Genomic DNA, 13,509 nt, shown 5'->3' with positions numbered 1-13,509 from the left:
CCTCAGGGGGAAAATCCAGGCTCTGAAATGGAAGAGTACTATTTATGAGATTTAACAAAAAGTGACAAACACAAAAATAGTTGTGTTACATTTACCATGTTGGTGACCCACTGGAATCAAAATGCAACACTTCAAAATGTAGCTAGCTGTTTTCTACAAATTGTCCTCTAACCAGGGATGTACACATTACTCCCAGATTCCATGTGGATTTTGAGCTGTTAGTTTAACAGGACGTGCAACCTCAAGGAGCTTGTTTAAAAAATACAAGTAATATGATTATTGTGGCAGATGTTTGTGTATATAGCACATTTTATGTTTAGGTTTTCAATTTATCACAAACTGTTTCTGCATATTGGTTATTGATTTGGACACGATAAAACTGTGTTTTGACATTGGGGATATCCCATCTAGCAACATGTCATTGAAAAGACGTTGAAAATATGACTATGCAACCAAATATTTCATATTTACATTTCATGATCAGATTTAGTAATCGATTTATTGATGATATTTATTCATGCAACCAACTGACAATTTTTGGTACAATTATATTCACATTGTTGCCCTGCTTTTAAAATATCAGGGTTCATTCTCAGATGTGCCAACCCAAATGTACTAGAGCATGACATTGGGGACTGGGCCCCGATCCAACAACATGCCTATCTAGTGAACCCTGAAAAGAGAGAGAAGCTCTGCAGTGAGGTGGAAAGTTACTATGGATATTGCAGGAGTTTCCTCTTGAAATCAGACATGTCAGTGGTGAGGACAACTTGGTTGCTGATTGTCTCAAGGGTGGGCAGTTAAAAAGTTTTGTGTTTAGACAGTGCGTTGCCATGGATCACAATGTATTTTGACTGCACGTTTTTCTGTATTGGAGATGAGTTTTGTTTGGGCTCATTCCAAGGGGACGAGTGTTCTAGAAGCTAGTGAGTTTTAGGAAGAAGTGAGTTCTAGAAGCCAGTGAGTTTTAGGAAGACGAGAGTTCTAGAAGCTAGTGGGATTTAGGAAGACGAGAGTTCTAGAAGCTAGTGAGTTTTAGGAAGACGAGAGTTCTAGAAGCTAGTGAGTTTTAGGAAGACGAGAGTTCTAGAAGCTAGTGAGTTTTAGGAAGACGAGTGTTCTAGAAGCTAGTGGGATTTAGGAAGACGAGTGTTCTAGAAGCTAGTGGGATTTAGGAAGACGAGAGTTCTAGAAGCTAGTGGGATTTAGGAAGACGAGAGTTCTAGAAGCTAGTGAGTTTTAGGAAGACGAGAGTTCTAGAAGCTAGTGAGTTTTAGGAAGACGAGTGTTCTAGAAGCTAGTGGGATTTAGGAAGACGAGTGTTCTAGAAGCTAGTGAGTTTTAGGATTCTATAGAAAGAAAAAGGAGAAACAAATAATACTATTGTATATTATTATTTAGAAATACGTGTTTTTTTCTGGTTTTTAATTGTTGACAGCCAGTAGACATCATGTTTATATTGGTGAAGGTGAAGCATTGTAGTTGATTATAATGTGAAATGGAAGTTGTTTTCTGTTGGTGGTGAGCAAACTATAGGATATATTTGTTGTCTTAAAGGGGAAGTTGTTACAGGCTTTGGTTTTGAGGTTTTTCCATTTATGTTTTGAGGTTGGACGTTAGCACGTCTAGCTCGTTAGCACGTCTAGCTCGTTAGCACGTCTAGCTCGTTAGCCCGTCTAGCTCGTTAGCCCGTCTAGCTCGTTAGCACGTCTAGCTCGTTAGCACGTCAAGCTCGTTAGCACATCTAGCTCGTTAGCCCGTCTAGCTCGTTAGCTCGTCTAGCTCGTTAGCACGTAGGACGCACTGAGAGCAACTAAAGGTGTTGACTCTCCACATGTATCAAGACAACTGGAGCACTGGGCCAGACACTCTTAAATAGAACCTGGACCAGCTCAGGTGAAACACCTTCCCACTAACGAGATGGACAAGCCAGCACAGGTGTAACACATACAGACTAACGAGGTGACACCAATCAGTGCGTCCTACGTGCTAACGAGCTAGACGGGCTAACGGGCTATACATGCTAACGAGCTAGACGGGCTAACGAGCTAGACGTGCTAGACTCGCTGACGAGCTAGACGTGCTAACGGGCTATACATGCTAACGAGCTAGACGGGCTAACGGGCTATACATGCTAACGAGCTAGACGTGCTAACGGGCTATACATGCTAACGAGCTAGACGGGCTAACGGGCTATACATGCTAACGAGCTAGACGTGCTAACGAGCTAGACGGGCTAACGAGCTAGACGTGCTAGACGCGCTGACGAGCTAGACGCGCTAACGAGCTAGACGTGCTAACGAGCTAGACGTGCTAAAGTCCAACCTCAAAACATAAATGGAAAAACCAAAGCCTATAACACCTTAAGACAACAAATATATCCTATATTTTTGTTGGACAAGTTTGCTCACCACCAACAGAAAACAACTTCCATTTCATATTAAAATCAACTAAAATGATTCACCTTCACCAATATAAACATGGTGTCTACTGGCTGTCAACAATTAAAAACAAGAAAAACACACTTATTTCTAAATAATAATATACAATTGAAATATTTTTTTCTCCTTTTTCTCTTCTTTCTATAGAATCCTAAAACTCACTAGCTTCTAGAACTCTCGTCTTCCTAAAACTCACTAGCTTCTAGAACTCTCGTCTTCCTAAAACTCACTAGCTTCTAGAACTCTCGTCTTCCTAAAACTCACTAGCTTCTAGAACTCTGGTCCACTTGGAACGAGCCCAAACAAAACTCATCTCCAATACGGAAAAAGTCAAAATAAATTGTGATCAAATGTACACCCCTTGGTTAATATGTATTGGCAATAATTAACTTAATGGTGAGGCATGGAATAATAAAACATGTATATTTTGTTTGAAATATGAGGTGATTTGAGACATGCTTCTTCAGTAGTGGAATAAAGACAATTAACGCTTGAATGTTGTGAAGAAATACTGGAGTGATGTAGGATTGTTAATAAAATTGATTACAGACCAAATTATTATACTGCGTCCATGTGTATTTATTTCTTTATTTTAACCTTCATTTAACAGTAACCGAAAGGTTGCTGGATTAAATCGCGAGCTGACAAGGTAAATCTGTCGTTCTGCACCTGAACATGGCAGTTAACCCTCTGTTCCCCGGTAGGCAATAATTGTCAATAAGTCAGTTATGAACAAATTCTGATTTTCAATGACGGCCCAACGGTCTAACCACTAGGCTACCTGCAACTAAGTTGAAATTAAGTTGTTTTCAAGTCACTGAAAAAACGGGGCATAGTCTTCTTTTCAACGTCTTTTCAATGACATGTTGCTAGATGGGATATCCCCAATGTCAAAACACAGTTTTAACGTGTCCAAATCAATAACCAATATGCAGAAACAGTTTGGGATATATTGAAAACGTAAACATAAAATGTGCTATATACACAAACATCTGCCACAATAATCATATTACTTGCATTTTTTAAAACAAGCAGCTTATAAACTGCACAAGCACCAAAAACGCTGTTGTTTTGACAAGTAGCAATAAATCACTGATATCGATTAGGGGGAAATCAGGTTGTAGGTGCTGTTGAAACTAACAACTAAACAAAACACATGGAAATGGGAGAAATATTTTACCTCACAGATTAGAGGACAACCTGCAGAAGACAGTCAGCTACATTTGTGAGTGATGCATTTAAATGTAGGGGTCGCTAAACAAAGGAACACAACACTTATTCATCGATATCATGCTAAAATCATTTGTGTGACAGGAGGGAGATGAGGTTGCACGTCCTGTTAAAACGAACAGCTCAAAAACCACACGGAATCTGGGAATAATGTGTACATCCCTGGTTAGAGGACAACTTGTAGAAAACAGCTAGCTACATTTTGAAGTGTTGCATTTTGATTCAAGTGGGTCACCAACGTGGTAAGTGGAACAACTCTTTTTTTGTTAATCACTTTTTGTTAAATCTCATAAATAGTAACTCTTCCATTTCAGAGCCTGGATTTTCCCCCTGAGGCTAATATCCATATCATGTTGAAATCAATAGAACAGGGGACAAACGTTTAGGGTTCTACATTCTGACATCATTAAAATTCTCCTTCTACAATGTTAAAACATTCTACATTGTGAGATTTCATTTCATTGATATCATGAAACAACTCCTTCATGTATGTATTTTCTGATATTTGATCAGAAGTCTTTAATCAGATTATCTCTGGTCACAGCTATAAGATTTCTCTCCTGTGTGTGTTCTCTTGTGTACTGTCAGACCGCTAGATGAAACAAAACTCTTCCCACATTGATTACAGCTATAAGGTTTCTCTCCTGTGTGTTCTCGTCGGTGTATAGTCAGATAGCTAGATTGACTAAAACTCTTCCCACATTGACCACAGATATAAGATTTCTCTCCTGTGTGCGTTCTCTGGTGCACTGTCAGATAGCTAGATTGACTAAAACTCTTCCCACATTGACCACAGATATAAGATTTCTCTCCTGTGTGCGTTCTCTGGTGTGAAGTCAGAGAGCCAGATGTGGTAAAACTCTTCCCACAGTGATTACAGCTATACGATTTCTCCCCTGTGTGTGTTCGTTGGTGTATAGTCAGATAGCAAGATGTAGTACAACTCTTCCCACATTGATCACAGCTATAAGGTTTCTCTCCTGTGTGTCTTCTCTGGTGTAGTGTCAGAGTTCTAGATGCAGCAAAATTCTTCCCACATTGACCACAGCTATAAGGTTTTTCTCCTGTGTGTATTCTCTGGTGCACTGTCAGCTCTCCAGATCGACCAAAACTCTTCCCACATTGATCACAGCTATAAGGTTTCTCTCCTGTGTGTATTCTCTGGTGTTGAGTCAGAGTGATAGATGCAGCAAACCTCTTCCCACATTGACCACAGCTATAAGGTTTCTCTCCTGTGTGTGTTCTCTGGTGTAGAGTCAGAGTGCTAGATGCAGCAAACCTCTTCCCACATTGACCACAGCTATACGATTTCTCTCCTGTGTGTGTTCTCTGGTGTTGAGTCAGAGTGCTAGATGCAGCAAACCTCTTCCCACATTGACCACAGCTATAAGATTTCTCTCCTGTGTGTGTTTTCTGGTGTGATATCAGATGGCCAGATTGACCAAAACTCTTCCCACATTGACCACAGCTATAAGATTTCTCTCCTGTGTGTGTTCTCTTGTGTACTGTCAGACGGCTAGATGAAACAAAACTCTTCCCACATTGATTACAGCTATAAGGTTTCTCTCCTGTGTGTTCTCGTCGGTGTATAGTCAGATAGCTAGATTGACTAAAGCTCTTTCCACATTGATCACAGCTATAAGGTTTATCTCCTGTGTGCCTTCTCTGGTGCATTGTCAGATAGCTAGATTGACTAAAACTCTTCCCACATTGACCACAGATATAAGATTTCTCTCCTGTGTGTGTTCTCTGGTGCATTGTCAGATAGCTAGATTGACTAAAACTCTTCCCACATTGACCACAGATATAAGGTTTCTCTCCTGCGTGCGTTCTCTGATGAATTTTAATGCCTGATGAGGAAGTAAATCTCTTCCCACAGTCAGAGCAGCAGTGAGTTCTCTTCCCTGTGCATCTCTGCAGGTGTTTCTTGAGGTGTTCTGATGTGGAGAGACTCTTCTCTGCCTCTTCAGCATCATGAGGTTGTTGAGGCTTCCCAGAGGATCCACAATAGTGAAGTTTCTCTCCTGTGTGAACAACAAAGTCAGACAGATGATTAAAGGCCCACAACAGCGGAAATCCACTGTAAAAGGTGATGCCAACAGTGGAGCCATGATGTTGGACAACAATTGACGTCTGTAATGAATGTTAAAATTATTTGACAATTGTCTTAAAATGAGCAAGAAGTCATATTTTTGTCTTGTTTTCACATTAGTAGTAACATCTAAGATTGGAGGCTAGAAATAAGTTATTCATGTTGTTGAAACTCTAAGCAGTGTGCCAGACGACTTTTGGTCTCCAATATAGGCCCCTTTCTGTGTTTGCTAAAATTGTGGCACGAGGGCAATTTGATTGCAGAAACTCCTCCCTGCTAATGAGGAAACCGATAGTTATGGATGTACTATATCTGCCTGGAGCAAAAATGGTGAGCAAAGATTTTAGTTTTTCACAATGTATTCTGAATGCGAATGTTACGGATACAGGTATCCTGTGTGTGTGTTTCTTTTCTCTCCTTCTCTCCTCACAGGTGACAATCATCACTCCCCAATCAGTCATCAATCAGAAGACACCTATTCCTTTTCCCTCAACCTATCACAGCCCCTTTCCCTTGGTTTAAAAACCCAGTCAGTTGTTTTCTCCCCAGATCAATCTTTGTGTTCATTCTCTCTCGCTGTGTGTTGATCTCTTTTGTTTTGAAACTACATGTCACTTTGTCCAGCCCACCTGTGAGTATTGTTTTGTTAAAGTGTTGACTGTTTGTTGGTGAGAAAAGGGGGTACCAAGACAAGTTGCCCATGGGCATACATTACCCGTAGGAATACTGTGTCTAAGTACCCTAGTTAGAACTGGGCGGACAACCCTCTGTATTTTTGGTTAGTTAGCTAGTTGTTGTGGAAATAGGCTAGTCTAGTTTAGGGGTGTTTTTGATTATTGTTTCTTTGCTTGGGTCCAACTCAGCCCCTTTTCTCACACCCCTTTACCGTGTGTTTAAAATAAACCTTTTGAGTTTGACGGTAGATTTCAGTTGTCTGTGGTTTTTGGTTCTCACTGTTACTTGTCACGATTATAATTTGCATGATTTATGTTACGGGTCTCGTATCCATCCCCCCCCCCCCCCAGACCGCTGGGCCAAAGGGATTCGTAACATAAGTGGGGGCTCATCCGGAATTTGAACCCAGGACCTCTCGCACCCCAAGGAAGAATCATACCCCTAGACTCGTAACAGCGAATGTTGGAAAACTCAGGGGAGTAACCTCCATTTCCAGGTTGATGATGAGTTCATTTCACACTATTTTGGATTATAATTGTAAGGCTCGTTTGAATGTCCTGTTTAATATAATGTTTGCTACAGTATTAAGAATTATGTGTAATTACTGAAGAACCGCATTTCACCAGGCCAGTCAACAAGTTCTCATTTACAACTGGCCAAGACAATGCGCTGTAAGCCTTTTTGAAATCGGACAATGTGGTTACATCAAGGAGAAGTGTATCTTTAAAATGGTGTAAAATAGTTGTATGTTTGACAAAGTTGAATTATGACATTTTGTTTTGAATCTGATATTTCACTGGCTGTGCCCCGCAGGTGGACGCAGCCCTGAGAAGTTAAATTATTTGACAATTAAGACAGTCAAATTAGCAAAAAGGCATTTTGTCTTGTTTTCACATTAGTGGAAACTAGAAGTAAGTTAGTAAAGTTGAAACTCTAAGCAGTGTGCCAGATGACTTTTGGTCTCCAATATAGGCCCCTTTCTGTGTTTAATAAAATTGCGGCACGAGGGCAGAAACACCTCCCTGCTAATAAGGAAACAGCTAGTTATGGATGTAGTATATCTAAAATGGTGAGCAAAGATTTTAGTTTTTTACAATGTATTCTGAATATTACAGCGCAAGATCGGGAGTGCTACTCAAGGAAACTCACATTAAGCTCTGTGTCTATTCACTAATTCACCACCGTGGGGGAAACTCAGGGGAGTTCTCATAGGCTGACAGCAAAAATAGCCTCCATTTACAGGTTGATTATAAGTGCATTTCACATTACTTTTGGATTCTAATTGTAAAGCTCGTTTGAATCTCCTGCTTAATATGTTTGTGTTATTGTCTAAAATCAACTGCTTTATACTTTAAAAAACACTTCAACCAGTAAAATGCTCTTTGGCTAGCTTTGATACCAGCCTGACAATGAGGGTTTGAACAGTAAGTGTTTAACAAACAGTAACATGGTAGAGGTCGACCGATTATGATTTTTCAACGCCGATACCGATTATTGGAGTACCAAAAAAAGCCGATACCGATAAATCGGACGATTTTTATATATATATTTGTAATAATGACAATTACAACAATACTGAATGAACACTTTTATTTTAACTTAATATAATACCATAAATAAAATAAATGTAGTCTCAAATAAATAATGAAACATGTTCAATTTGGTTTAAATAATGCAAAAACACAGTGTTGGAGAAGAAAGTGAAAGTGCAATATGTGCCATGTAAGTAAGCTAACGTTTAAGTTCCTCGCTCAGAACACGAGAACATATGAAAGCTGGTGGTTCCTTTTAACATGAGTCTTCAATATTCCCAGGTAAGAAGTTTTAGGTTGTAGTTATTATAAGAATTATATTACTATTTCTCTCCATACCATTTGTATTTCATATACCTTTGACTATTGGATGTTCTTATAGGCACTTTAGTATTGCCAGCCTAATCTCAGGAGTTGATAGGCTTGAAGTCATAAACAGAGCTGTGCTTCAAGCATTGCTAAGAGCTGCTGGCAAACGCAGTAAAGTTTGAATGAATGCTTACGAGCCTGCTGCTGCCTACCACCACTCAGTCAGACTGCTCTATCAAAGATCAAATCATAGACTTAATTATAATATAATAACACACAGAAATACGAGCCTTAGGTCATATTCAATTTAATATCGCTCTTCACCGACCCAGGAAGGGGTGGGGCCAAACAGGTGTTGTACCTCGTTTCCCTCCTTCAGGGAACAGTAATTATAGTCATAAAGTTACACTCCCTTTCAGTCGGTCAACTTCGGTACAACATACTATGGGGAAATACAATCATTCCCCAACTGACCCAAACGGATACTAAATGAAACGGCCCCTGGCAGACCACCCAGACCTGACCCCGCAAGATGCTTCAGTTGTCAATTTATTAATTGTCTTTTGTTTGAAACACTCCTGTCAATGTTGAGTAAGGACGCACACCTAATTACGCATATAGAAGTAGGACTAGTCTACCTGGTTACACATATAGAAGTAGGACTAGTCTACCTGGTTACCCATATAGAAGTAGGACTAGTCTACCTGGTTACCCATATAGAAGTAGGACTAGTCTACCTGGTTACACATATAGAAGTAGGACTAGTCTACCTGGTTACACATATAGAAGTAGGACTAGTCTACCTGGTTACACATATAGAAGTAGGACTAGTCTACCTGGTTACACATATAGAAGTAGGACTAGTCTACCTGGTTACACATATAGAAGTAGGATTAGTCTACCTGGTTACACATATAGAAGTAGGACTAGTCTACCTGGTTACCCATATAGAAGTAGGACTAGTCTACCTGGTTACACATATAGAAGTAGGACTAGTCTACCTGGTTACCCATATAGAAGTAGGACTAGTCTACCTGGTTACACATATAGAAGTAGGACTAGTCTACCTGGTTACACATATAGAAGTAGGACTAGTCTACCTGGTTACCCATATAGAAGTAGGACTAGTCTACCTGGTTACACATATAGAAGTAGGACTAGTCTACCTGGTTACCCATATAGAAGTAGGACTAGTCTACCTGGTTACACATATAGAAGTAGGACTAGTCTACCTGGTTACACATATAGAAGTAGGACTAGTCTACCTGGTTACCCATATAGAAGTAGGACTAGTCTACCTGGTTACCCATATAGAAGTAGGACTAGTCTACCTGGTTACACATATAGAAGTAGGACTAGTCTACCTGGTTACACATATAGAAGTAGGACTAGTCTACCTGGTTACCCATATAGAAGTAGGACTAGTCTACCTGGTTACACATATAGAAGTAGGACTAGTCTACCTGGTTACCCATATAGAAGTAGGACTAGTCTACCTGGTTACCCATATAGAAGTAGGACTAGTCTACCTGGTTACACATATAGAAGTAGGACTAGTCTACCTGGTTACACATATAGAAGTAGGACTAGTCTACCTGGTTACACATATAGAAGTAGGACTAGTCTACCTGGTTACACATATAGAAGTAGGACTAGTCTACCTGGTTACCCATATAGAAGTAGGACTAGTCTACCTGGTTACACATATAGAAGTAGGACTAGTCTACCTGGTTACACATATAGAAGTAGGACTAGTCTACCTGGTTACCCATATAGAAGTAGGACTAGTCTACCTGGTTACACATATAGAAGTAGGACTAGTCTACCTGGTTACCCATATAGAAGTAGGACTAGTCTACCTGGTTACACATATAGAAGTAGGACTAGTCTACCTGGTTACACATATAGAAGTAGGACTAGTCTACCTGGTTACACATATAGAAGTAGGACTAGTCTACCTGGTTACACATATAGAAGTAGGACTAGTCTACCTGGTTACACATATAGAGGTAGGACTAGTCTACCTGGTTACACATATAGAAGTAGGACTAGTCTACCTGGTTACCCATATAGAAGTAGGACTAGTCTACCTGGTTACCCATATAGAAGTAGGACTAGTCTACCTGGTTACACATATAGAAGTAGGACTAGTCTACCTGGTTACCCATATAGAAGTAGGACTAGTCTACCTGGTTACCCATATAGAAGTAGGACTAGTCTACCTGGTTACCCATATAGAAGTAGGACTAGTCTACCTGGTTACACATATAGAAGTAGGACTAGTCTACCTGGTTACACATATAGAAGTAGGACTAGTCTACCTGGTTACCCATATAGAAGTAGGACTAGTCTACCTGGTTACACATATAGAAGTAGGACTAGTCTACCTGGTTACACATATAGAAGTAGGACTAGTCTACCTGGTTACACATATAGAAGTAGGACTAGTCTACCTGGTTACACATATAGAAGTAGGACTAGTCTACCTGGTTACCCATATAGAAGTAGGACTAGTCTACCTGGTTACACATATAGAAGTAGGACTAGTCTACCTGGTTACACATATAGAAGTAGGACTAGTCTACCTGGTTACACATATAGAAGTAGGACTAGTCTACCTGGTTACACATATAGAAGTAGGACTAGTCTACCTGGTTACACATATAGAAGTAGGACTAGTCTACCTGGTTACCCATATAGAAGTAGGACTAGTCTACCTGGTTACACATATAGAAGTAGGACTAGTCTACCTGGCCTGTGTGCAAATGTAGGCCTATAAATGTGCCCATTTGGTGATGTCAGATAGTATTTCTGATTGTCTTAATGCACCACCACTAATGAGTTGTGGAGCTTCTCAGTCATTTTTTCTTCACCTCAAACAGCAAGTAAACAAAGTCTTCCTAAAATCAATTGCAAATGACAATAGTTCCTCAAAGTATTTTCGTAAAATATTTCCACTCGGCACGAAAGGGAAAAACTGTATTGTGCTGATCCAGTGGAAATGTCATAAAAGACCTGATTACTTTTTATCCCTTTAACAAATAGCCTACAGCTGCGTCTGTCCCAAACTCACTGGAGCAGGAAACTGAGGGCCCAGAATATTTTATAGTGTTTCAAGTTCGTTATAGACAGGCCATGTGATTTAGAGGATATTTATTAGCAATGGCTTATTTGTTGGCTTTATGTAGGGAATTTACACATTGTTGGCAATAACAATAAAAGTTCCTTTTAGATTTGTATAATTTTCATTTAGATTTAGAATGTAGATTAATCACAGACAATGATTTTGAGATACTATTATAAATTAAATTAAACTGTTCCATGAAAATGTGCATATGAAAATCATAACTGGCACGCAGATCGGTAGAAATGGTCAGATAAATTTGCACTCCAAACGTAGGTTGCTGACTGCTTGTGTAGCCTATTACCAGCAACGTCAGAATTTATGAAGGCCAGCAGGAGGTGGTGGTTCAGGAAGGTTTTATTCTCTTCTGGTTGGGCAATATTGATGTAATGGCATGAAAATAAATTAGCTGAATATTATACAATGACTTATCAACAGCTCTAACAATTTGACCCCCACAGGAAATCTACACTGGCAATTCTAGAATATACTATATATCCTAGAAACCTGGTTAAACTATCATTTTGACATCATGGATGAATTCTAGAATATACTATATATCCTAGAAACCTGGTTAAACTATCATTATGACATCATGGATGAATTCTAGAATATACTATATAGCCTAGAAACCTGGTTAAACTATCATTATGACATCATGGATGAATTCTAGAATATACTATATAGCCTAGAAACCTGGTTAAACTATCATTATGACATCATGGATGGCCAGTCTTTGTATTCATAGTGTAGTGAATTCAGGGGGAGGCCCTGAGCTGAACTCAAACCTGGGTCCAGTGACTGTCATGCCAACACCTTATAACTGTTACGCCAAGATGTCTGAACTTCTTGACGAGGTCCCTATGAATGTGAGAGTGGTTACACTTCTCCTTCCCCCATCCCTCAGCTGTTCACCAAACCAAGTCTCTGGGCAGCCATTTTGTTTCTGTTTAAATACCAGGTTGTCACTTTAAAAAAGCCACACAACAATCAATCAACCAATCTGCAGTTCAAACAATAACAAAGCTGTAATTCCACCACTGTTTTGGTAATAAGATGATGATGGGGTTGGAGAAATGTAACTACTCTCAAATTCATAGACTGACCTATGGATGCAAGGACTGACCATCCATGATATCAACATTATAGTTTTAACCATGTTGAGGTTATACAGTGTTGATTACATTGTTTCTAAACATTGGAGTAAAAAAAGCTTATTGGGGGTTCTGATGGGGTACAACAGTTGAACTAAGCTCATGAGGCATGCGTTATATTCTTCAAGAATCAATGGCTATAATTAAATCATTTAAAAAGTCTAAATATGGATGTAGCAATTTAATATTTCCCCTTTAACACCAAACATCAGATCAACAACTGCAGAGTTTGTGCCTCTGTATTTAAGACAGTACTTACTAGTGTTAATCAGGGAACGGTTTCTCAAAACCATCTTATGGCTGAGTTCACCGTTAGAACCATTGGACGCCTTAAGATGCGTTTGGGAAACCGGGCCCAGATGTCCAGTTTCCTCCTCTTCCTTTTTCGATGTAACAGTCATCTTCCACTTCTCATTTTTCACTCCAAAAACTGGATCCTCCTCTTCTTTTACAGTAACATCCTCCTCCTCTTTCACTCTGAATGCGTCTTTTTCTTCTTTAACTGTAACAGCTTCACCCTCTACTTGTTTTTGTATTGAAACAGCCTCCTCTTCCTCCTCCTCTTTGACGAGAGCTTCTTTCTGCGTCCAGCAGGCCTCCTCTTCTTTAGCAGGAGAGTAGATTAGTGAACTCATGGTCGGAGATGTTAGCTAGCTAGGCTAATGCTAACTTAACCAGCCCGCTAGCTGATCAATAACAGCGCCGTAAATATGAAATTAAAACGGATAACTAACTAGACGACAGAATTGGTTTTAAAACACAGTGGCTAATATACACTATAGCGTCTAATGAGCTTTATTGGTTCGGATATTTTGTCTAGCAAGCTACCGAGGTGGCTGACTAACTGTTGCTGCTGTTGAAAGAAGAGTTCCGTCCACTAGATTATACGTCACATCAACAGCATTACCTTAAATTCCCACACCGCCATCTGCTGACTGGAGTGGGTAACGCA

General features: G+C 39.7%; 1 protein-coding gene across 1 annotated transcript; it reads right to left on the bottom strand.

The window, feature by feature from the left end:
* Window positions 1-3,576: 3,576 nt before the first annotated feature.
* Window positions 3,577-5,538, bottom strand: LOC145876088 (uncharacterized). The gene has a single exon (XM_082971876.1). The coding sequence runs from the start codon at window positions 5,427-5,429 to the stop codon at window positions 4,200-4,202; it is 1,230 nt and encodes a 409-aa protein (XP_082828002.1). The 5' UTR covers window positions 5,430-5,538; the 3' UTR covers window positions 3,577-4,199.
* Window positions 5,539-13,509: the final 7,971 nt, after the last annotated feature.

The sequence above is a fragment of the Salmo salar genome, unplaced genomic scaffold (assembly GCF_965601325.2).
Source record: "Salmo salar unplaced genomic scaffold, fSalSal1 ptg000432l, whole genome shotgun sequence".
In the NCBI taxonomy this organism is placed as follows: Eukaryota; Metazoa; Chordata; class Actinopteri; order Salmoniformes; family Salmonidae; genus Salmo; species Salmo salar.
The sequence above is the reverse complement of the archived record's forward strand: the minus strand, read 5'-3'. Positions and strand labels throughout refer to the sequence as shown.